We start from the raw sequence: 24,138 nt of genomic DNA on the forward strand, positions 1-24,138 counted from the left end.
TGTGTGTCCCAGTGTGTGTGTGTGTGTGTGTCCCAGTGTGTGTGTGTGTGTGTACCTGCAGTATCTCCAGTAGGCCTTGTATAGCGGTCCTGACATCCTCCATGGGGGATTCTGCCGTGGGGTCTCTCTCCGACACCTCCAGGGGCCCTGGGCACACCAGCGAACGACTCGCCACCTGCACAAAGAGAGAGAGAGAGCACACACACACTCTAATCAAATCACCACCAGGTAGTGAGGGTAGGAAACAACATCTCCACCCCGCTGATCCTTAACACTGGGGCCCCACAAGGGTGCATTCTCAGCCCCCTCCTGTACTCCCTGTTCACCCATGACTGCGTGGCCATGCACGCCTCCAACTCAATCATCAAGTTTGCAGACGACACTACAGTGGTAGGCCTGATTACCAACAACGACGAGACGGCCTACAGGGAGGAGGTGAGGGCCCTCGGAGTGTGGTGTCAGGAAAATAACCTCTCACTCAACATCAACAAAACAAAGGAGCTGATCGTGGACTTCAGGAAACAGCAGAGGGAGCACCCCCCATTCACAGACGGGATCGCAGTGGAGAAGGTGGAAAGCTTCAAGTTCCTCTGCGTACACATCACTGACGATCTGAAATGGTCCACCCACACAGACAGCGTGGTGAAGAAGGCGCAACAGCGCCTCTTCAACCTCAGGAGGCTGAATAAATGTGGCTTCGCCCCTAAAACCCTCACAAACTTTTACAGATGCACAATCGAGAGCATCCTGTCGGCCTGTATCACCGCCTGGTACGGCAACTGCTCCGCCCAAAACCATAAGGCTCTCCAGAGCATCACCGGGGGCAAACTACCTGCCCTCCAGGACACCTACAGCACCCGATGTCACAGGAAGGACAAAAAGATCATCAAGGACAACAACCACCCGAGCCACTGCCTGTTCACCCCGCTATCATCCAGAAGGCGAGGTCAGTACAGGTGCATCAAAGCAGGGACCGAGAGACTGAAAAACAGCTTCTATCTCAAGGCCATCAGACTGTTAAACAGCCACCACTAACATTTAGCGGCCGCTGCCAACATACTGACTCAACTCCAGCCACTTTAATAATGTAAAAATGTATGTAATAAATGCATCACTAGTCACTTTAAACAATGCCACTTTATGTAATGTTTACATACCCTACATTACTCATCTCATATGTATATACTGTACTCTATACCATCTAATGTTCCTTGCCTATGCCGTTTGGCCATCGCTCATCCATATATCTTTATGTACATATTCTTATTCATTCCTTTACACTTGTGTGTATAAGGGAGTTGTTGTGAAATTGTTAGATTACTTGTTAGATATTACTGCACGGTCGGAACTAGAAGCACAAGCATTTCACTACACTCGCATTAACATCTACTAACCATGTGTATGTGACCATTAACATCTGCTAACCGTGTGTATGTGACCATTAACATCTGCTAACCATGTGTATGTGACCATTAACATCTCCTAACCATGTGTATGTGACCAATAACATCTCCTAACCATGTGTATGTGACCAATAACATCTACTAACCGTGTGTATGTGACCATTAACATCTCCTAACCATGTGTATGTGACCAATAACATCTCCTAACCATGTGTATGTGACCAATAACATCTACTAACCATGTGTATGTGACCATTAACATCTCCTAACCATGTGTATGTGACCAATAACATCTACTAACCGTGTGTATGTGACCATTAACATCTCCTAACCATGTGTATGTGACCAATAACATCTCCTAACCGTGTGTATGTGACCAATAACATCTACTAACCATGTGTATGTGACCAATAACATCTACTAACCATGTGAATGTGACCAATAACATCTACTAACCGTGTGTATGTGACAAATAACATCTACTAACCATGTGTATGTGACAAATACAATTTGATTTTATGTATTTATGAAGCCCGTTTTCCATTGTACAGAAACCGAGCCTAAAATCCCAAACAGAAAGCAATGCAGGTGTAGAAGCAGGGATCTGAGCTCGAGAGAGAACACCCTCTCACAAACACCTTTAAAGGGACAGTCTGCAGGTGTAGAAGCAGGGATCTGAGCTAGAGAGAGAACACCCTCTCACAAACACCTTTAAAGGGACAGTCTGCAGGTGTTACATCCTTTAGAGGACTCATATCAAATGATTGATATGTACCGTTGAATCTTGAAGAATATAACTTCTACACGCTCTGATATTCTGAGTTTATTTGTCGTACTTTATGGATGATTCTTGCATCCACAGCTCTGTCTATGAATCTGAGAGCGGTTACATTTCTCCTGCCCCATCCCTCAGCTTTCAGTGGCGGGGTAACCATTTTGCTATCGTTTCAACTGCTGATTGGTCCTTTAACTTTACACACAATCTTAATAACACTCTCTCCTACCCTCCAGGAGGCTGGTGAAGCGGTGTGTGGAACCAGTGTGTGTCTCCCCTAACCTCCAGGAAGCTGGTGAAGCGGTGTGTGGAACCAGTGTGTGTCTCCCCTACCCTCCAGGAGGCTGGTGAAGCAGTGTGTGTGTCTCCTACCCTCTGGATGATGTCCAGGAGGCTGGTGAAGTGGTGTGTGTGTGTGTCCTACCCTCTGGATGATGTCCAGGAGGCTGGTGAAGTGGTGTGTGTGTGTCCTACCCTCTGGATGATGTCCAGGAGGCTGGTGAAGTGGTGTGTGTGTGTGTCCTACCCTCTGGATGATGTCCAGGAGGCTGGTGAAGTGGTGTGTGTGTGTCCTACCCTCTGGATGATGTCCAGGAGGCTGGTGAAGTGGTGTGTACTACAGCTCTCAGCCAGGTCCACCAGTAGCTGGGTAGCCTGTCTCCTCACAGCCAGGTCTCTGTCCTCTGCTATCCCACTGAGCTGAGGAACCACCACCACCTCGATCAACTCCTCCTGGGAACGAGACGACAGAATGAACACGCAGGGAGAGATGGAGAGAACGGGAGAGGGAGTGAAAGAGAATAGTTGGATGGTGAATGAGTGGGTGAGTACCTCGTAGAGCTGGCGGTTGGTGCTGAGGACAAAGGAGAGGATGTGAAGCACTTTGATCCTGATCACACTACGACTCTCATTCCTGGGGGGGAGGAGAGAGAGACAGAGAGAGAGAGACAGACAGAGACAGACAGACACAGAGAAAAAGAGACAGAGAGAGAGAGAGAGAGACAGAGACAGAGACAGAGACAGAGAGAGAGAGAGACAGAGAGAGAGAGAGAGACAGAGAGAGAGAAAAAGAGAGAGAGAGACAGAGACAAAGAGAGACAGAGAGAGACAGAGACAGAAGTAGATTAACACAAACTCTTTCCCTAAATACTGTTCAACATAAAACGGGAATGACAATCACTCAACGGGCACCTTAAACAACTTTAACATGGCGACTGCCTGTTTTGGTATCCGTGGTGACCACACAGCACTACAGTTACCTGAAGAACTTCTCCATAAGGCGGTGTAGGCTCTGGATCCACCCGTCTTTAGCTGGCTGGATGGACTGGGCCCGGTACGATATCAGAGTCAGCACCGACGCATCCTGATGACATCACAACAACAACTCTTTACAAGAACAATGGAAGACAAAGTGAAGGCAAATAACAGACATCACACAAAGACTGTCAGACACAGGGGAAAAAGAGAGAGGGGCGATGAGAGGAGTAAAGGAGAAGAGGGAGAAGTGGAGGGTCTACGAGAGGAGGAAAGGAGAAGAGGGGGAAGAGGAGGGCCTTTGTGAGGAGGAAAGGAGAAGAGGAGTGACTTACAGGTCTTTTGTCAGCACACTTCTCCACCAGACTGAAGAACTTGTCAGATGATCCATGGAAGCCGTTCTGCTCATAGAGCTCCTCCACTGTAGTCAGCAACTCATACACTATGGACTTCAGCTCTGCACTGCCTATCGACTGGAGACAATTACATCCATTTTCTCTGTGTGTGTGTCTATCTGTCTCTGTGTGTGTGTGTCTATCTGTCTCTGTGTGTGTGTGTCTATCTGTGTCTGTGTGTGTGTGTCTATCTGTGTCTGTGTGTGTCTATCTGTGTCTGTGTGTGTGTGTGTCTATCTGTGTCTGTGTGTGTGTGTGTGTGTGTGTGTGTGTCTCTGTGTCTGTGTGTGTGTGTGTCTGTGTCTGTGTGTGTGTGTGTGTGTACCTGAATCTGCTGTAGTAACTTCTCTATGATCCCCAGCAGTATGTCCCATGTGACCACCTGGAGCTCCTTTCCGTACTTCTTTATCAGTCTGGTGATGGACAGAACGATCTCATACGACACCATCTCGTTGGCACACCACATCGCCTGGGGGTTAAAGGTCAGGGGTTGGTCAGAGGTCAAAGAAAAAACTAATCTAATGCACCTTTAAAATGCTGAATCTTTCCTCCCTCTCTCCCCCCTCCCATCCTCTCTCTCCCCCCCTCCCATCCTCCCTCTCTACCCCCTCTCATCCTCCCTCTCTACCCCCTCTCATCCTCCCTCTCTACCCCCCTCCCATCCTCCCTCTCTTCCCCCTCCCATCCTCCCTCTCTTCCCCCCTCCCTTCCCCCTCCCATCCTCCCTCTCCCTCTACCCCCTCCATCTCCCATCCTCCCTCTCCCATCCTCCCATCCTCCCTCTCTATCCCCTCTCTTCCCCCCTCCCATCCTCCCTCTCTACCCCCTCCCATCCTCCCTCTATACCCCCTCCCATCCTCCCCCCCTCCCACCCTCTCTCCCCCCCTCCCACCCTCTCTCCCCCTCCTTCCCTGGATCCTACCTTATAGAATGATGGGAGGACCAGGGTAGGGGTGTTCTTTAAGGCTGGGAGACGGTGCGCCCCCCATAGAGCCATCCCTACGAAGAACACTGCTCCCCTCAGCAACGGAGAATCCTCCATATACGCCCTGACACACAGAGGACAGGTTACACACACACAGAGAGGACAGGTCAGACACACACAGAGAGGACAGGTTACACACACAGAGAGGACAGGTTAGACACACACACACACACAGAGGACAGAGGTTACACACACACACACACAGAGGACAGGTTAGACACACACACACACAGAGGACAGAGGTTACACACACACACACACAGAGGACAGAGGTTACACACACACACACACACACACACACACACACACACACACACACACACACACACACACACACACACACACACACACACACACACACACACACACACACACACACACACACACACACAGGGGACAAGTTAGACACACACACAGAGAGAGGGGACTGGTCAGACACACGCACAGAGAGAGGGGACAGGTTAGACACACGCACAGAGAGAGAGGACAGGTCAGACACAGAGAGAGAGGACAGGTTAGACACACACACAGAGAGATGACAGGTTAGACACACAGAGAGAGAGAGATACAGACACAGGCAGGCAGACACACACAGGGTTTGTTACCTCTCCTCCATGATACGGCACATGGTGTATATGGCACTATGGCCCAGATGAGTCCCCAACACCTTCCTCATCAACTGGAGAGATGGAGGAGAGGAGAGGAGAGAAGAGAGGGGGGAGTAGAGATGAGAGAAGAGGAGGAGCAGGATTATTATCTGACAGATTGTGTATAATCTGTTGACAGAGGAGCAGTATTATAATCTGACAGATTGTGTATAATCTGTTGATAGAGGAGCAGTATTATAATCTGACAGATTGTGTATAATCTGTTGATAGAGGAGCAGTATTATTATCTGACAGATTGTGTATAATCTGTTGATAGAGGAGCAGTGTTATTATAATCTGACAGATTGTGTATAATCTGTTGATAGAGGAGCCGTATTATTATCTGACAGATTGTGTATAATCTGTTGATAGAGGAGCAGTATTATAATCTGACAGATTGTGTATAATCTGTTGATAGAGGAGCAGTATTATTATCTGACAGATTGTGTAATCTGTTGATAGAGGAGCAGTATTATTATAATCTGACAGATTGTGTATAATCTGTTGATAGAGGAGCAGTATTATTATAATCTGACAGATTGTGTATAATCTGTTGATAGAGGAGCCGTATTATTATCTGACAGATTGTGTATAATCTGTTGATAGAGGAGCAGTATTATAATCTGACAGATTGTGTATAATCTGTTGATAGAGGAGCAGTATTATTATCTGACAGATTGTGTATAATCTGTTGATAGAGGAGCAGTATTATTATAATCTGACAGATTGTGTATAATCTGTTGATAGAGGAGCAGTATTATTATAATCTGACAGATTGTGTATAATCTGTTGATAGAGGAGCAGTATTATTATCTGACAGATTGTGTATAATCTGTTGATAGAGGAGCAGTATTATTATCTGACAGATTGTGTATAATCTGTTGATAGAGGAGCAGTATTATAATCTGACAGATTGTGTATAATCTGTTGATAGAGGAGCAGTATTATTATCTGTTGATAGAGGAGCAGTATCCCTCACACACCCACCAGCACTCCCTCACACACCCACCAGCACTCCCTCACACACCCACCAGCACTCCCTCACACACCTCTCCAACACTCCCTCACCAACACTCCCTCACACACCCACCAGCACTCCCTCACACACCCACCAGCCCTCCCTCACACACCTCTCCAACACTCCCTCACCAACACTCCCTCACACACCTCTCCAACACTCCCTCACCAACACTCCCTCACACACCCACCAGCACTCCCTCACCAACACTCGTTGCTCACCTTCCAGCAGGACTCACAGAACTCCTTGACGTTGACGGTGCGACAGAGAGTGATGATGAAGACGGTGAGGGAGTCAGAGGGGAGGCAGTTATAACACACCACCGCATCCAGCACCTGGAGAGCCACCTGGACACACACACACCGAGACGACACACACACACACACACACACACACACCGAGACGAGACGACACACCGAGACGAGACGACACACACACACCGAGACGACACACACACACACACCGAGACGACACACACACACACGTAAGGGGTTAATGACCTCATAAATAAAAAGCCCAGAGTTATAAAACCTCGACAACAGAGTGAATGAAATACTACCTCAATGTCTGTAGAGGCTGTTGTCCGGTTACACAGCAGACAGATCTTCCTGTTGGACAAAACCACACACTGAAACCTAGCGTGCGTGCGTGCGTGCGTGCGTGCGTGCGTGCGTGCGTGCGTGCGTGCGTGCGTGCGTGCGTGCGTGCGTGCGTGCGTGCGTGCGTGCGTGCGTGCGTGTGTGTGTGTGTGTGTGTGTGTGTGTGTGTGTGTGTGTGTATAACTAATCAGAAGACCCCACAAAAATATTATACTAACAAAAATTTGACCAACTGGGGACATGTTGTTAGTCCCCACAAGGTCAAATGCTATTTCTAGTGGGGTTTAGGGTTAGAATTAGTGTTAGGAGCTAGGGATTCCGAGTTAAGGTTAGGGTACAGGTTAGGGTACAGGTTAGGGAAAATACTATTTTGAATGGGACTGAATTGTGTGTCCCCACAAGGTTAGTTGTACAAGACTGTGTGTGTGTGTGTGTTCTTACTGGACCATGACGGATACGTTCTGGTCGAGGTAGCAGCTGTTGAACTTGACCAGGTTGACCAGGACGTGGAGGAAGTCAGCGGTCAGACCAATGTCCATCCACAGCAGGACAAACCCAGCTGCAGGTGATCAATAAATTAAATCAACCAATCAAGTCAAAATATCTTGGACCAATCAAGTCAAAATATCTTTGACCAACCAGGTCAAAATATCTTTGACCAACCAGGTCAAAATATCTTTGACCAATCAAGTCAAAATATCTTTGACCAACCAAGTCCAAATATCTTGACCAATCAGTCAAAATATCTTGACCAACCAAGTCAAAATATCTTGACCAACCAGTCCAAATATCTTGACCAATCAGTCAAAATATCTTTGACCAATCAAGTCAAAATATCTTTGACCAATCAAGTCAAAATATCTTTGACCAACCAAGTCCAAATATCTTGACCAATCAGTCAAAATATCTTGACCAACCAAGTCAAAATATCTTGACCAACCAGTCCAAATATCTTGACCAATCAGTCAAAATATCTTTGACCAATCAAGTCAAAATATCTTTGACCAATCAAGTCAAAATATCTTTGACCAACCAAGTCCAAATATCTTGACCAATCAGTCAAAATATCTTGACCAACCAAGTCAAAATATCTTGACCAACCAGTCCAAATATCTTGACCAATCAGTCAAAATATCTTTGATGTTGTAAGGTGTGCGTCTCACCTATGTCGTCCTCCAGGTAAGTGATGTCCTTCCCGTTCTCCGTCAGGGCCTTGAACACCTCCAGCCTGTCAGACAGGTCCTCATTGGATGGCTGGTAGTCTCTGATCACCTTGAAGAAGAAGGCCCGCAGAGGACCCAGACGCTCACCCTGGTAAGACACACACACACACAGGAAGTCAACATACCTTCAGGGAACAAGAAAGTATCTGTGGTGCCTCCTTTAGTGTGTGTGTGTGTGTGTGTGTGTGTGTGTGTGTGTGTGTGTGTGTGTGTGTGTGTGTGTGTGTGTGTGTGTGTGTGTGTGTGTACCTGTATGATATCTCTGAGGAGCAGCAGGACAGCATGTCTAGCTCCAGGTGTGTGTGTGTGTGTGTGTGTGTGTGTGTGTGTGTGTGTGTGTGTGTGTGTGTGTGTGTGTGTGTGTACCTGTCCCTGTATGATATCTCTGAGGAGCAGCAGGACAGCATGTCTAGCTTCAGGTGTGTGTGTGTGTGTGTGTGTGTGTGTGTGTGTGTGTGTGTGTGTGTGTGTGTGTGTGTGTGTGTGTGTGTGTGTGTGTGTGTGTGTGTACCTGTCCCTGTCCCTGTATGATAGCTCTGAGGAGCAGCAGGACAGCATGTCTAGCTTCAGGTGTGTGTGTGTGTGTGTGTGTGTGTGTGTGTGTGTGTGTGTGTGTGTGTGTGTGTGTGTGTGTGTGTGTGTGTGTGTGTGTGTGTGTGTGTGTGTGTGTGTGTGTGTACCTGTCCCTGTATGATAGCTCTGAGGAGCAGCAGGACAGCATGTCTAGCTTCAGGTGTGTGTGTGTGTGTGTGTGTGTGTGTGTGTGTGTGTGTGTGTGTGTGTGTGTGTGTGTGTGTGTGTGTGTGTGTGTGTGTGTGTGTACCTGTCCCTGTATGATAGCTCTGAGGAGCAGCAGGACAGCATGTCTAGCTTCAGGTGGTTGTTCTGGAGTCAGCATGTCCTCCACCGCCTTCCATACGGCTTCCACTGCATGCTGTAAAACACACACATTAATACACACAACAGATGAATAGACGGTTGGTTGTTTAGCAACAGTAGTGACGCGGGCTGAAAAACAGACAGGCTCAGATTGTTGGCAACATGGAAACTTTACATTTAATCACAATGTTTATTGAAAACATAAATACATTTGCACAGTGAACACTTGTCTCTTCATCATTACAGTCGTTGGTTCGCTAGCTAGCAGATTTTAACCATACATTATTAGCATAGACGTGACCTCAGTTAAAGCAAGACCTGGAAACCAGATTAACAACGAGCTGAGAAGGAGCCACCTACGATTCCCCACACGGCAGCTTCCTGTCGCTGTCGCCATGTAGAATCACAACACACCGACTTCTGACACGCTGAAGTGTGCACATCTTTTTTGTGTTGTTGTTACCCGTCCACACACACACACACACACACACACACACACACACACACACACACACACACACACACACACACACACACACACACACACACACACACACACACACACACACACACACACACACAGCTCTCTCACCTCCTCAAACTTCTTGGCCTTGGCCAGGTCACAGACATGGTTAGCAACCCGGATTCTGTTGCTAAGGCCACAGTCAGGGTGCAGGTCCTGAAGAGAAAAACAGCAAGATGGTCAGAGACAGAAAACGGATTGTGTGTGTTTGTAGTGTACAGTATGTGTGTAGTGTTCAGTATGTGTGTAGTGTACAGTATGTGTGTACAGTATGTGTGTGTGTGTGTCTGTACAGTATGTGTGTGTACAGTATGTGTACAGTATGTGTGTACAGTATGTGTGTGTGTGTGTGTGTGTAGTGTACAGTATGTGTGTGTGTGTGTAGTGTACAGTATGTGTGTAGTGTACGTGTGTGTGTGTGTGTGCAGTATGTGTGTGTGTACAGTATGTGTGTGTAGTGTACAGTATGTGTGTAGTGTACGTGTGTGTGTGTGCAGTATGTGTGTGTGTACAGTATGTGTGTGTAGTGTACAGTATGTGTGTGTACAGTATGTGTGTGTGTACAGTATGTGTACAGTATGTGTGTGTGTGTGTACAGTATGTGTGTAGTGTACAGTATGTGTGTGTACAGTAGGTGTGTGTGTGTGTACAGTATGTGTGTGTGTGTGTACAGTATGTGTGTGTGTACAGTATGTGTGTGTGTACAGTATGTGTGTAGTGTGTGTAGTGTACAGTATGCGTGTGTGTGGTATGTGTGTGTGTAAAGTATGTGTGTGTACAGTATGTGTGTGTACAGAATGTGTGTGTGTGCACAGTATGTGTGTGTGTACAGTATGTGTGTGTGTACAGTATGTGTGTAGTGTACAGTATGTGTGTAGTGTGTGTAGTGTACAGTATGCGTGTGTGTGGTATGTGTGTGTGTACAGTATGTGCGTGTGTGTACAGTATGTGTGTGTGTACAGTATGTGTGTGTAGTGTGTGTACAGTATGTGTGTGTGTGTGTACAGTATGTGTGGGTGTGTGTGTGTGTGTGTGTAGTGTACAGTATGTGTGTAGTGTACGTGTGCGTGTGTGCAGTATGTGTGTGTGTACAGTATGTGTGTGTTTTTTAATTTTTTTAAATTTTGAATGAACCTTTATATAACCTTTATTTAACTAGGCAAGTCAGTTAAGAACAAATTCTTAATGACAATGACGGCCTAGGAACAGTGGATTAACTGCCTTGTTCAGGGGCAGAACGACATATTTGTACCTTGTCAGCTCTGGGATTCAATCCAGCAACCTTTCAGTTACTGGCCCAATGCTCTAACCACTCGGGTACCTGCTGCCCCATACCACACACTGTGTACTGTGTGTGTGTGTGGTATGTGTGTGGTATGCATGTGGTGTGTGTGTGGTATGTGTGTGTGTGTGTGTATAGTGTGTGTGTGGTATGTATGTGGTGTGTGTGTGTGTGTGTGGTATGTGTGTACAGTATGTGTGGTGTGTGTCTGTGTACAGTGTGTGGTATATATGTGGTGTGTATGTACAGTGTGTGTGTGTGTGTGTGTGTGTGTACAGTGTGTGGTATATATGTGGTGTGTGTGTGTACAGTGTGTGTGTGTGTGTGTGTGTGTACAGTATATATGTGTGTACAGTATGTATGTATGTATGTATGTACAGTGTGTATACTGTGTGTGTGTGTGTATGTATGTGTGTGCACAGTGTGTGTGTGTACAGTGTGCGTGTGTACAGTATGTATGTGGTGTGTGTAGGTGTATACAGTATGTGGAGTTGCATCACACTCTTACATACCTTGAGTATATCTAGTGTGATGATGAACTCTGAGGGCTTGCTCTCGGTCTGCTTGCTGGGGGGTCGAGGGGTTCCCAAACCAAATATCCCCTTTACCTTGTCCTTCAGACTCTCTTTACTGGGCTGCTTGTTCATGGCTGGGGGTCCAGGAGGGGTCCTGTGGGGAGGGACCAGGCAGCGGACACTGGTACTACTGGGGCTCTGGGGGAAACAGAGGGAGGAACACAGGGTAGTAGAACCAGCAGGGTTTTAACATGAATAGTATTGGGTGGGAGAGAGAGAACATGAATAGTATTGGGTGGTAGAGAGAGAACATGAATAGTATTGGGTGGTAGAGAGAGAACATGAATAGTATTGGGTGGGAGAGAGAGAACATGAATAGTATTGGGTGGGAGAGAGAGAACATGAATAGTATTGGGTGGGAGAGAACATGAATAGTATTGGGTGGGAGAGAACATGAATAGTATTGGGTGGTAGAGAGAGAACATGAATAGTATTGGGTGGTAGAGAGAGAACATGAATAGTATCGGGTGGTAGAGAGAGAACATGAATAGTATCGGGTGGTAGAGAGAGAACATGAATAGTATCGGGTGGTAGAGAGAGAACATGAATAGTATCGGGTGGTAGAGAGAGAACATGAATAGTATCGGGTGGTAGAGAGAGAACATGAATAGTATCGGGTGGTAGAGAGAGAACATGAATAGTATCGGGTGGTAGAGAGAGAACATGAATAGTATTGGGTGGGAGAGAGAGAACATGAATAGTATTGGGTGGTAGAGAGAGAACATGAATAGTATTGGGTGGTAGAGAGAGAACATGAATAGTATTGGGTGGTAGAGAGAGAACATGAATAGTATTGGGTGGGAGAGAGAGAACATGAATAGTATTGGGTGGTAGAGAGAGAACATGAATAGTATTGGGTGGTAGAGAGAGAACATGAATAGTATTGGGTGGTAGAGAGAGAACATGAATAGTATCGGGTGGTAGAGAGAGAACATGAATAGTATCGGGTGGTAGAGAGAGAACATGAATAGTATCGGGTGGTAGAGAGAGAACATGAATAGTATCGGGTGGTAGAGAGAGAACATGAATAGTATCGGGTGGTAGAGAGAGAACATGAATAGTATCGGGTGGTAGAGAGAGAACATGAATAGTATCGGGTGGTAGAGAGAGAACATGAATAGTATCGGGTGGTAGAGAGAGAACATGAATAGTATCGGGTGGTAGAGAGAGAACATGAATAGTATTGGGTGGGAGAGAGAGAACATGAATAGTATTGGGTGGGAGAGAGAGAACATGAATAGTATTGGGTGGGAGAGAGAGAACATGAATAGTATTGGGTGGGAGAGAGAGAACATGAATAGTATTGGGTGGTAGAGAGAGAACATGAATAGTATTGGGTGGGAGAGAGAGAACATGAATAGTATTGGGTGGTAGAGAGAGAACATGAATAGTATTGGGTGGTAGAGAGAGAACATGAATAGTATTGGGTGGTAGAGAGAGAACATGAATAGTATTGGGTGGTAGAGAGAGAACATGAATAGTATTGGGTGGTAGAGAGAGAACATGAATAGTATTGGGTGGTAGAGAGAGAACATGAATAGTATTGGGTGGTAGAGAGAGAACATGAATAGTATTGGGTGGTAGAGAGAGAACATGAATAGTATTGGGTGGGAGAGAACATGAATAGTATTGGGTGGTAGAGAACATGAATAGTATTGGGTGGTAGAGAGAGAACATGAATAGTATTGGGTGGTAGAGAGAGAACATGAATAGTATTGGGTGGTAGAGAGAGAACATGAATAGTATTGGGTGGTAGAGAGAGAACATGAATAGTATTGGGTGGTAGAGAGAGAACATGAATAGTATTGGGTGGGAGAGAGAACATGAATAGTATTGGGTGGGAGAGAGAACATGAATAGTATTGGGTGGGAGAGAGAACATGAATAGTATTGGGTGGTAGAGAACATGAATAGTATTGGGTGGTAGAGAACATGAATAGTATTGGGTGGGAGAGAGAACATGAATAGTATTGGGTGGGAGAGAGAACATGAATAGTATTGGGTGGTAGAGAACATGAATAGTATTGGGTGGTAGAGAACATGAATAGTATTGGGTGGTAGAGAGAGAACATGAATAGTATTGGGTGGTAGAGAGAGAACATGAATAGTATTGGGTGGTAGAGAACATGAATAGTATTGGGTGCTCCATTATTCACTCCTCTATGGTAACTTTGTGTCATTTAGAAAAGCCATGGAGTAGTCTTGGTGTCTCGGGAAACAGTTGGTTATCAATGTACAGTTTATTGACTACGTTTCCTCACATCCCACCCACTCGCCTCCTTTTAACCACAAGGTTGCTTCTCCTCAGACCTTCAATGTTTTCTATTTATTTTTTAACCAGAAATAAAATTCAATTCAATGTGTTTTGAGTACAAGGAATCAAGGAAAGATCAATTGAGAGAGCCCTGGCCCAACTCTTTGCATTACGTGACTGCTGGTAGTTTCTGTCAAACAGATAAATGACAGACAGAGACATGCCCCAACATCACACCCCTTCTCGACATCGTTTCTGTCCTTTGCACTTGTGGTTCTCCAGACATTAGTGCACGTCCAGGCTGCGTGTACACACTCACTCACACCACATGCATCATGCACAGCGAGCACATCAGACAGCCAACAATTTGCCCGAGAAGTATTCCATTCCTCTGCACATTCTAAATGGCCTCCGATATGAGATCCATAACGTTGTTGTTGTTGTTACATACAGAGAATAATAACCGCTTGTAAAGAAAGCAGCTAGCAGGACTCTGTTGTGGTCACGGGAAAGTGGTCGTTTGTGTGTCCGTGCTAATATAGAATACGTCCCAAATGGCACAATCACTACATATAGAATATAGTGCCATTTGGGACACAATTAGGCTACACTTCAGTAGCTAGTCAGTAGTACCTACAACCTCGGGATCAGCGACAATCGGCTATTGTCTTCTTGCTGGGGAGAGAGAGTACCCCGAAACAAGCCAGGAGAATGTTGAAAGAACTCTCCCTGTCAAGCAGAGAGAGAGAGAACCGAGTGAACAACGATAGTTAACTCACGTTAGCTAGTTCTGTTTTAGATGTAACGTTATCAACAGTACCCGGTCAGGTGCACATTCGTGCACGATCAACGTCCGTCCGGAACAGCTGACAAAAAAGCACTAATAAATACATATTGTTTACTAGCTATCTGCTTGTTTGCGTTCCAGACCTAGGGCTTTAAAAACAACGGAAACTCATACCTTCTATCGATCTGGATGCGTTTCTGGCGTCATTCACGTGAGGCTGGCAGGTGGACAAACTACCGAGCAAGCCAAATTCATGCATTTAGAATTTTTATCCTAATTTTTCAAAAGCTTTCCCCAAGTCAGATCAGTCCCCCCACTCGACAACCGGATGGACTGTTGGGCACTTCCTATAAAAACACGTTTGTCGCGGGAGTTGACGGGAAATGTAGTTCCTAGTAAAAAACATTGCTCGAAAAAGTAATAGGTGTCGAGTTAAAATGTAACATTTGTTTAATGTTCTAGCTAGTCTTAACGTGCATGTCGTTTGAAAATGAAATCAACAACCATAGTAGGTCACGTTTCAATATCCATCAATAGTACTTGGAAAATGTTAAACACTTGTATACATTTGTTTTAGCTAGCTAACCAGATTATCACTAAAATAGCTAACAAGCTAATGTTATTAGCCACGGTCCGTCCCACTTGCAACACAACGGTCTCCTGTGCTTTCCACTGTTTCAAAATGACCTCGCCTTATTTCGTTGAGAGTACCGCGGTATTCACTCGGGGCGGTAACAAGACCGTACCCCATACCGGTTTAGCCACGACGTTAAAAACTAGGATGGAGAGGAGAGTGTTGAGGGCGCACGTGAAACAGGAGGAAGAAGATTCGAGCGTATCAAATCAGAGTTTGGGACGAGACGCTTCAGGTATGAATCCGTTTTATCACAACGTTGCCCTTCTGACATCTACAAACTGAAGCAATATCTTGCTGCATCACTGAGGGACTTTCAGATGGGTCAAGCTGTAGCCTAAAACAACAACTAAGAGATGACTACAGTCTTCAGAGAAAGAGAGCCTATGGCCTGGCTATATTCACACAGTCTGAATACACCCCTAATATATTTGACACAGGTTACGATGACGTCTACTACTTCCTGTATGTTCAGTTGTTCTGTACATGAAGAATGTGGCATCATTTCAGTATGCCTCAGAATGTTCAGCACACCTAATCACTCAACTTCTGTCCCCCGCCCTTACAGATATTGGCTCCTCTAGGTTCCATCGCTCATCCATCGGCCAATCAAAAGCTGAGCCAGACAAAGCCCGGTCCCTGTTACCACTGGCACCCATCTTGCGTAGGAGGAGGGGCCAGGTGAAGGTGGAATATGATGGGAAGGTGGAGCCTAAACACTGGGAGCCTCCTGATTGGAGCAAGCAGCTGTGTCATGTGCGTCAGATGAGGAGCGCCAGGGATGCGCCTGTTGACCTCATGGGGGCGGAGAAATGCTACGACAGACACGCCCCTGATGAGGTGGGTGAGACCCCACTGGTTTCTCTCTCCGTCGTACACCCCCCACTACCGCTTCCCCCCCCCCCCCCCCAGCTAACCCCCTGCTGTCTGTCCTACCACCCTACATCCAGCCAATACTAACCTTTACCCCTACTGCCTCTATCTGTTGTCTGCTTGGGCCCGTACCACTACTGTCCAGCCCTGTGCCTCTACTGCCTCTATCTGTTGTCTGCTTGGGCCCGTACCACTACTGTCCAGCCCTGTGCCTCTACTGCCTCTATCTGTTGTCTGCTTGGGCCCGTACCACTAGTGTCCAGCCCTATGCCTCTACTACCTCTATCTCTGTTGTCTGCTTGGGCCCGTACCACTACTGTCCAGCCCTGTGCCTCTACTGCCTCTATCTCTGTTGTCTGCTTGGGCCCGTACCACTAGTGTCCAGCCCTATGCCTATGAACCCTGCAGGTAGAACAGAGGTAGTAGCAGGGTTCCATCCGTAGAACCCTGCAGGTAGAACAGTAGAATGCAGAGGTAGTAGCAGGGTTCCACCAGTAGAACTAGATGAACCCTGCAGGTAGAACAGTAGAATGCACAGAGGTAGTAGCAGGGTTCCACCAGTAGAACCCTGCAGGTAGAACAGTAGAATGCACAGAGGTAGTAGCAGGGTTCCACCAGTAGAACTAGATGAACCCTGCAGGTAGAACAGTAGAATACACAGAGGTAGTAGCAGGGTTCCACCAGTAGAACTAGTAGAACCCTGCAGGTAGAACAGTAGAATGCACAGAGGTAGTAGCAGGGTTCCACCAGTAGAACTAGTAGAACCCTGCAGGTAGAACAGTAGAATGCCCATTAGAGGTGGAGGGGTTCTACAGAGCATTGTCAGAATGCTGTATATCTGATTTATGTTCCAGGATAAAGGTGAAATACATCCAGCACTATAAAAGGAGGATGTGGAACTGCAGTTATGTCACTGGATATGATTTGTCATGAGCTTATGAAACAAACAGTGCAAAAGTATTGAAGATGGGAGATGGGCTAACTGGGGTGTATTCATTCGGATTCAAACAGAAGCATACGGAACTATGCAGGAGCTACCTGAATTTGTCCAATAGAAACACTTGATTTCGCTGTTGGAAAACCTTTTGCTACAGTGTGCGACTAATTAATACATCCCAAGCTGTTTACATGAGGCCAGTTCAATCAGGCTTTACCACCATGACAGACAAGGATATAAAAGTTAGATGTTACGTGAGATGTCAGTTATGCACACCTATTTTCCTACCAGGAGTGATGAGTCAACCTCATTCTGAGAGTGGAGACCTCTTTAGAAACAATGAAAGTGAAAAGTGTACGCCTACTGAACACTCCATTTTAACACAAGGCAGTGCATAAGAGGCATACTAGCAAGGAGATACTTTTGATTATGTAGTGTATGTGGACACCTGCTCGTTGAACATCTCATTCCAAAATCATGGGCATTTTATATGGAGCTGGTCCCCCTCTGCTGCCTTAACAGCCTCCACTCTTCTGGGAAGACTTTCCACTAGATGTTGGAACATTGCTGCAGGGACTTGCAGCCAAGAGAGCATTAGTGAGGTCGGGCACTGATGTTGGGCGATTAGGCCTGGTTTGCAGTCGGCGTTTCAATTCATCACAAAGGTGTTCGATGGGGTTGAGGTCAGGGCTATGTGCATGCCAGTCAAATACTTCCACACCGATCCACACTCTGTATGGACCTCGCTTTGTGCATGTGGGCATTGTCATGCTAAAACATGAAAGGGCCTTCCCCAAACTGTTGCCACAAAGTTGGAAGCACAGAATTGTCTAGAATGTCATTGTATGCTGTAGCATTGAGATTTCCCTTCACTGGAACTAAGGTGCCCGAACCATGAAAAACAGCCCCAGAACATTATTCTACTCCACCAAACTTTACATTTGGCACTATGCTTTGAGGCAGGTAGCGTTCTCCTGGCATCCCCCAAACCCAGATTCGTCCATCGGACTGCCAGATGGTGAAGTGTGATTCATCATTCCAGAGAACGCGTTTCCACTGCTCCAGAGTCCAATGGCGGAGAGCTTTACACCACTCCAGCCGACGCTTGGCATTGCACATGGTGATGCTTAGCCATGGAAACCCATTTCATGAAGCTCCTTACGAACAGTTCTTGTGCTGACGTTGTTTCCAGAGGCAGTTTGGAACTCAGTAGGGAGTGTTGCAACCAAGGACAGACTATTTTTACATGCTACGCACTCCAGCACTGGGAGGTCCTGTTCTGTGAGCTTGTGTGGCGTACCACTTCGCGGCTGAGCCGTTGTTGCTCCTAGACATTTCCAATTCACAATAACAGATCTTACAGTTGACCGGGGCAGCTCTAACAGTTGACCGGGGCAGCTCTAACAGTTGACCGGGGCAGCTCTAACAGTTGACCGGGGCAGCTCTAACAGTTGACCGGGGCAGCTCTAACAGTTGACATGGCGGCTCTAACAGGGAAGAAATTTGACGGTGGCATCCTATGATGGTGCCACGTAAGTCACTAAGCTTTTCAGTAAGGCCATTCTACTGCCAATGTTTGTCTATGGAGATTGCATGGCTGTGTGCTCGATTTTATACACCTGTCAGCAACGGGTGTGGCTGAAATAGCCGAATCCACTAATTTGAAGTAGTGTCCATATGCTTTTTTTATGTGTAGTTTACTATCTAAAAGATGCCAGATTAAAGACTCTCTCTCCCCTCCCCCTCATCTCTTCCACCAGGTGCGACGTTACCAGGTGCTGGTGTCTCTGATGTTGTCTAGCCAGATTAAAGACTCTCTCCCCTCCTCTCCCATCAAGTGAGGCGTTACCAGGTCCTGGTCTCTCTAAAGTTGTCTAGCCAGATTAAAGACTCTCTCCCCTCCCCCTCATCTCTTCCACCAGGTGCGACGGTACCAGGTGCTGGTGTCTCTGATGTTGTCTAGCCAGATTAAAGACTCTCTCCCCTCTCCCATCAAGTGAGGCGTTACCAGGTCCTGGTCTCTCTAAAGTTGTCTAGCCAGATTAAAGACTCTCTCCCCTCCCCCTCATCTCTTCCACCAGGTGCGACGTTACCAGGTGCTGGTGTCTCTGATGTTGTCAAGCCAGACAAGGGACCAGGTGACCAGTGCAGCTCTGCAGAGACTCAGGGCTCATGGCTGTACGGTGGACAACATAGTCAACACTGACGATGACACACTGGGACAACTCATCTACCCTGTTGGCTTCTGGAGGGTAACACACACTGCCTTCAGGAAGTATTCACACCCCTTGACTTTTTCCACATTTTGTTGTGTTACAAAGTGGGATTAAAATGGATTTAATTGTGGGGATTATTGGTCAACGATCTACACCATACTCTGTCACAGATAAAGTATAAATATTTGTAGAAAATTAATGGGGAAAAAACACTAATATATCTTGATTAGATAAGTATTCAACCCCCTGAGTCAATACATGTGACAGCGACTACAGCTGTGACTCTTTCTGGGTAAGTCTCTAAGAGCTATCCATACCTAGATTGTGCATCATTTGCCCATTATTCTTTTAAAAATTCTTCAAGCTCTGTCAAATTGGTTGTTGTTCATTGCTAGGCAACCATTAGGTCTTGCCATATATTTTCAAGTAGATTTAAGTCAAAATTGTAACTCTGCCACTCAGGATCATTAACTGTCTTCTTGGTAAGCAACTCCAGTGTAGATTGGGCCTTGTGTTTTAGGTTATTGTCCTGCTGAAAGATGAATTCATCTGCCAGTGTCTGGTGGAAAGCAGACTGAACCAGGTTTCCCTCCAGGATTTTGCCTGTGCTTAGCTGCATTCCGTTTATTTTATCCTGAAAAACTCTCCAGTCCTTAACGATTATAAGCATACCCATAACATGATGCAGCCACCACTATCCTTTAAAATATGGAGAGGGGTACTCCGTAATGTGTTGAATTGGATTTGCCTCAAACATAACACTTTGTATTCAGGACAAAAAATGTATTGCTTTGACACATTTTTTGCAGTATTAATTTAGTGACTTGTTGCAAACAGGATGTATGTTCTGGAGTATTTGTATTCTGTACAGGCTTCCTTCTTTTCACTCTGTAATTTATGTTAGTATTGTGGAGTAATTACAATGTTGTTGATCCATCCTCAGTTGTTTATCACAGCCATTAAACTCTAACTGTTTTAAAGTCACCATTGGCCTCATGGTGAAATCCCTGTGCAGTTTCATTCCTCTCTGGCAACTGAGTTGGGATGGACATCTGTATCTTTGTAGTGACTGGGTGTATTGATACACCATCCAAAGTGTAATTAATAACTTCACCATGTTGAAAGAGATATTCAATGTGTGCTTTTGTTATTTTTACCCATCTACCAACCCATCTGCTCTACTTTCTGAGGCATTGGAAAACCTCCCTAGTTTTTGTGGTTGAATCTGTGTTTGAAATGCACTGCTAGACTGAGGAACCTTACAGATAATTCTGTGTTGGGTACAGAGATGAGGCAGTCATTCAAAAATCATGTTTAACACTATTATTGCAAACAGAGTGAGTCAATGCACTTGTTAAGCAAATATTTACGCCTGAAATTATTTAAGCTTGCCATAACAAAGGGTTGAATACTTTTTACTCAAGACATTTCAGCTTTTTATTAATTAATTTGTAAAAAAAATAAAAATAAAAAAATAAAAAATCCACATTGTGGGTAGGCCAGTGACAGATCTCAATGTAATCTATTTTAAATTCAGGCTGTAGCTTGTGGAAACAGTCAAGGGGTGTGAATACTTTCTGAAGACACTCTCTTACTGCACCATGTCTTCCTTTGAACATGAGTATGAATGAAACCTTGACATGTCTTCTCTCCTACCCCCCCTCCTCCAGACCAAGGTGAAGTACCTGAAGCAGACGTCAGTGATGCTCCAGAGGGAGTTTAGAGGGGACATCCCTAACACAGTGGAGGGCCTGGTACGACTACCTGGAGTTGGACCCAAGATGGCTCACCTGGCCATGGACATCGCCTGGCACCAGGTCTCTGGCATAGGTAGGTATGACTCACATAGAACTACAAATCCCATACTCTAGTCTGCATGTTATGTGGTCTGATCAAGTGCAGAGTGGCAGTTCTATTGGATTATATAGTGGGCGTCTTTATAATGGGATTTTTGTTGTTTTTATTGTGTGTGTGTAGGCGTGGACACGCACGTCCACCGTATCTCCAACCGGCTGGGATGGACGAGAGGTGGGACCAAGAACCCAGAGGAGACACGCAAGGCCCTGGAAGACTGGTTACCAAGGTAACCAGACAACACCACTTCCTGTACCTCTGACCCATCAGGTCACTCGTTAACCAGTCACTGACCAATCAGATCCCTTACAGCAGGAAAGAGAAACATTTGGCCTTGTGATTTCTGTCTGACATGATTTTGATGAAGACGGGGATGGTGATTGATGATCTTCCTCTCTCTTCCCCGACACAGGGATCTATGGAGTGAGATCAACTGGTTGCTGGTGGGGTTTGGTCAACAGGTGTGTCTACCTGTCAATCCTCTCTGCTCCGTGTGTCTGAACCAGCACAGCTGCCCCTCCGCCCACCAAGCCTCCCCAGCCAAGAGGCCTAAAGCTGGGTCACCTCGCTCCCCACACTCCTCCAAGACCTCCAGGGTCAAGCTGGAGCCTGGTTTGGGGTTACCACCCCCCTCCTCTGCCACAATGGTCAAAGAGGAACCTCTGGCTACCACCCTCTCCCCTCCTCTGCTGCCCAGAAAGAGGAAGTCCAAAGCCAAAACCTTCTCTACATGATACGACAGAAGGGGGTAGAATCCCTATAGAGATATAGGGACCTGGTCCCAATTCTCTCCTTCCTCCCAGTGTACACGTGTCACTTCCCTTGACTGATGTGAAATGACCGGTACTAGAGATATGGTGGTAACTCCTACTTGCCCAGTGGTATTAACTTCTTTAGCAGGGAGACCATTTTTGGACCGAATTTCTGCAGACCCCATTTATTTTGCTAGAACTTCACAACCCCAACCCAAAATAACCTTCAAATCATTACATTTACATTTTTTACATCAACTAATAACCAATTCATTATATTTTCATATCTTATCAAACTGAAAACCAATAAATGTACTTTTCCAAATAAGCTCACACCAGTTTGTATTTTATCCCATACATAATGTTAACTGTTCCCAAAACAAATGGGCCCGTACCACTACTGCAGATATCTGCAAGGACCACTGACGTAATCCTTGCAGATATAGCAGAGTGCCTAAGATGTCGGGGTCAGAGGTCCATTTGGAATGAATGTGAGTGTAAGACACCCTGTTACTCAGTGCCACAAGTGATTGAGTTCCCCCAGGAGACTACAGGGTGGTTTGGTGACCACTGCCTTACTGGATCCAACTGACTGTCAGGGTCCTAATCGGAGTTTATGGATAGAATACACTTGATATCATTGCACCCTTAAGTGACTACTGAATTGGGTGTTATATATCCATTGTTCTTTATACTGATCACAAATATAAACGCAACATGCAACAAACTTCAATGAGTAAGTTCATATAAGGAAAGCAGTCGATTCAATTAAGTTAAGCTCTCTGCTATGGATTACATGTGACTGGGCAGGGGCACAACCATAGGAGAGCATAGGCCCACCCAATCAGAATGAGGTTTCGCCCCACGAAAAGGCTTTACTACAGCCAGAAATATTCCAGTTTCATCAGCTGTCCGGGTGGCTGGTCTCAGACGGTCCTGCAGGTGAAGAAGCCGGATGTGGAGTTCCTGGGCTGGCAGGGTTACACGTGGTCGTGAGGCCGGTTGGAAGTACTGGCAAAGTCTTTAACAACGACGTTGGAGGCGGCTAATGGTAGATAATTGATTCACTTATCTGGCAACAGCTCTGGCGGACATTTCTGCAGTCAGCATGCAAATTGCACACGCCTTCAACTTGACAGCTGTGGCATTGTGGCAAAACTGCACATTTTAGTGGCCTTATTGTCATCAGCTTCTTCAAATGTCCAACCAGTCAAGTGGCTGGATTTATCTTGGCAAAGTCAAAATGATCGCTAACAGGGATGTAAACAAATGTGCACAATGACAGCTTTCATTGTGCGTATGGAACATTTATTTCAGCTCATGAAACATGGGAACAATTTACATGGTGATATATTTGTGTTCACTATTGTTTAAGAATTCCTGAGTACTGTCCAATCAAGAGGGCTTGCTAAATCTTCTGAACCAAAACATCTGGTATTGTACCGCCGTCGAAAGTAGAGCGATTGCTTAGTTTGACAGCTCAGCATGTACAGGAGACTACCCAGAACACGTCTTTTCTTTCCCATTGTCAGGTCATAAACACTGCTTTTCAAAGGTACTGTTTTCACAGCACACTCTTAATCCCAGTATGTTGGCATACTAAATTCTATGAACGAGATGCGAGTCGGGTCATCAATTGTTCAGTTAATCTCATTGATTTGTGAGGTGTTTACCACCACATCTTGCCTTGTCCACACCATTCATCAGGAGATCACAGCCAGGACTCAGGCTCTTGTAAGACGTTAATGTAATTTAGTGGTATTATGTCCTGACCCATTCCCTGATGAGAACTAAAAGAACCAGGCCTTCATAACTACAGGGGTGTAGTCTATTCCTTATCGATTCACCTGCGTTTCCAGTGGTGCTGGGAATTCCCTGGCTAGCTCATCACAATCTTGTGATTTCGTGGAGACAGGGGGCTCTTCGAGGGTGGTCAGAGGAGTGTTCAGGCAGGTGTATAGGAGTTTCCGTAGGTGTGACTACGGTGGAGAGTCCAGACCAGGTTTCCACTGTGCGCATTCCCTCTGAATATGCCGATTTGGCTATCGCCTTCAGTAAGAATAAGGCGACCCAATTACCACCCCATCAACGAGGGGACTGCGCAATAAACCTCCTGGAGAACGCTGCACTTCCTAGGAGTCACGTGTACCCGTTGTCCCAGGAGGAGACAGTGGCTATGGAGACATATGTTACTGAATCACTGGGACAGGGATACATTCGGCCCTCCACGTCACCCGTCTCCTCGAGTTTCTTTTTTGTGAAGAAGAAGGAGGG

The 24,138-nt window shown here is 46.0% G+C and overlaps 2 protein-coding genes across 8 annotated transcripts in view; one reads left to right on the forward strand and one right to left on the reverse strand.

Moving 5' to 3' along the window:
- tsc2 (TSC complex subunit 2) overlaps positions 1-11,690 on the reverse strand; it is a 50,730-nt gene extending 39,040 nt beyond the window's left edge. For 3 of the 6 annotated variants that reach the window (XM_055907231.1, XM_055907230.1, XM_055907236.1), the window contains exons 1-15: positions 11,496-11,690; positions 9,771-9,857; positions 9,123-9,233; positions 8,240-8,387; positions 7,518-7,635; positions 7,037-7,085; positions 6,699-6,824; positions 5,418-5,491; positions 4,750-4,876; positions 4,153-4,296; positions 3,768-3,905; positions 3,438-3,541; positions 3,010-3,091; positions 2,755-2,910; positions 56-175 (exon numbers count right to left, since the gene is read on the reverse strand). In XM_055907231.1, the coding sequence (XP_055763206.1) occupies positions 56-175; positions 2,755-2,910; positions 3,010-3,091; positions 3,438-3,541; positions 3,768-3,905; positions 4,153-4,296; positions 4,750-4,876; positions 5,418-5,491; positions 6,699-6,824; positions 7,037-7,085; positions 7,518-7,635; positions 8,240-8,387; positions 9,123-9,233; positions 9,771-9,857; positions 11,496-11,630 (1,719 nt within the window). In that variant the 5' untranslated portion in view covers positions 11,631-11,690. Of the gene's footprint in view, positions 1-55; positions 176-2,754; positions 2,911-3,009; positions 3,092-3,437; positions 3,542-3,767; positions 3,906-4,152; positions 4,297-4,749; positions 4,877-5,417; positions 5,492-6,698; positions 6,825-7,036; positions 7,086-7,517; positions 7,636-8,239; positions 8,388-8,665; positions 8,730-8,814; positions 8,891-8,979; positions 9,052-9,122; positions 9,234-9,770; positions 9,858-11,495 lie in introns of those variants that run through there. The other 3 variants (XM_055907232.1, XM_055907235.1, XM_055907234.1) reach the window with 3 other exon arrangements.
- A 3,049-nt stretch (positions 11,691-14,739) lies between these two features.
- nthl1 (nth-like DNA glycosylase 1) lies at positions 14,740-22,190 on the forward strand. 2 transcript variants are annotated; one of them, XM_055907237.1, is made up of 6 exons: positions 14,740-15,467; positions 15,801-16,072; positions 19,124-19,294; positions 20,929-21,088; positions 21,236-21,341; positions 21,525-22,190. In XM_055907237.1, the coding sequence occupies exons 1-6, from the start codon at positions 15,215-15,217 to the stop codon at positions 21,844-21,846; spliced, it is 1,284 nt and encodes a 427-aa protein (XP_055763212.1). In that variant the 5' UTR covers positions 14,740-15,214; the 3' UTR covers positions 21,847-22,190. The 2 variants fall into 2 exon arrangements, with proteins under 2 accessions (XP_055763212.1, XP_055763213.1); XM_055907238.1 differs by lacking the exon at positions 14,740-15,467 and adding an exon at positions 15,616-15,697.
- The last annotated feature ends 1,948 nt before the right edge of the window (positions 22,191-24,138 follow it).

This window comes from Salvelinus fontinalis, chromosome 40 (assembly GCF_029448725.1).
Source record: "Salvelinus fontinalis isolate EN_2023a chromosome 40, ASM2944872v1, whole genome shotgun sequence".
Classification (NCBI taxonomy): domain Eukaryota; kingdom Metazoa; phylum Chordata; class Actinopteri; order Salmoniformes; family Salmonidae; genus Salvelinus; species Salvelinus fontinalis.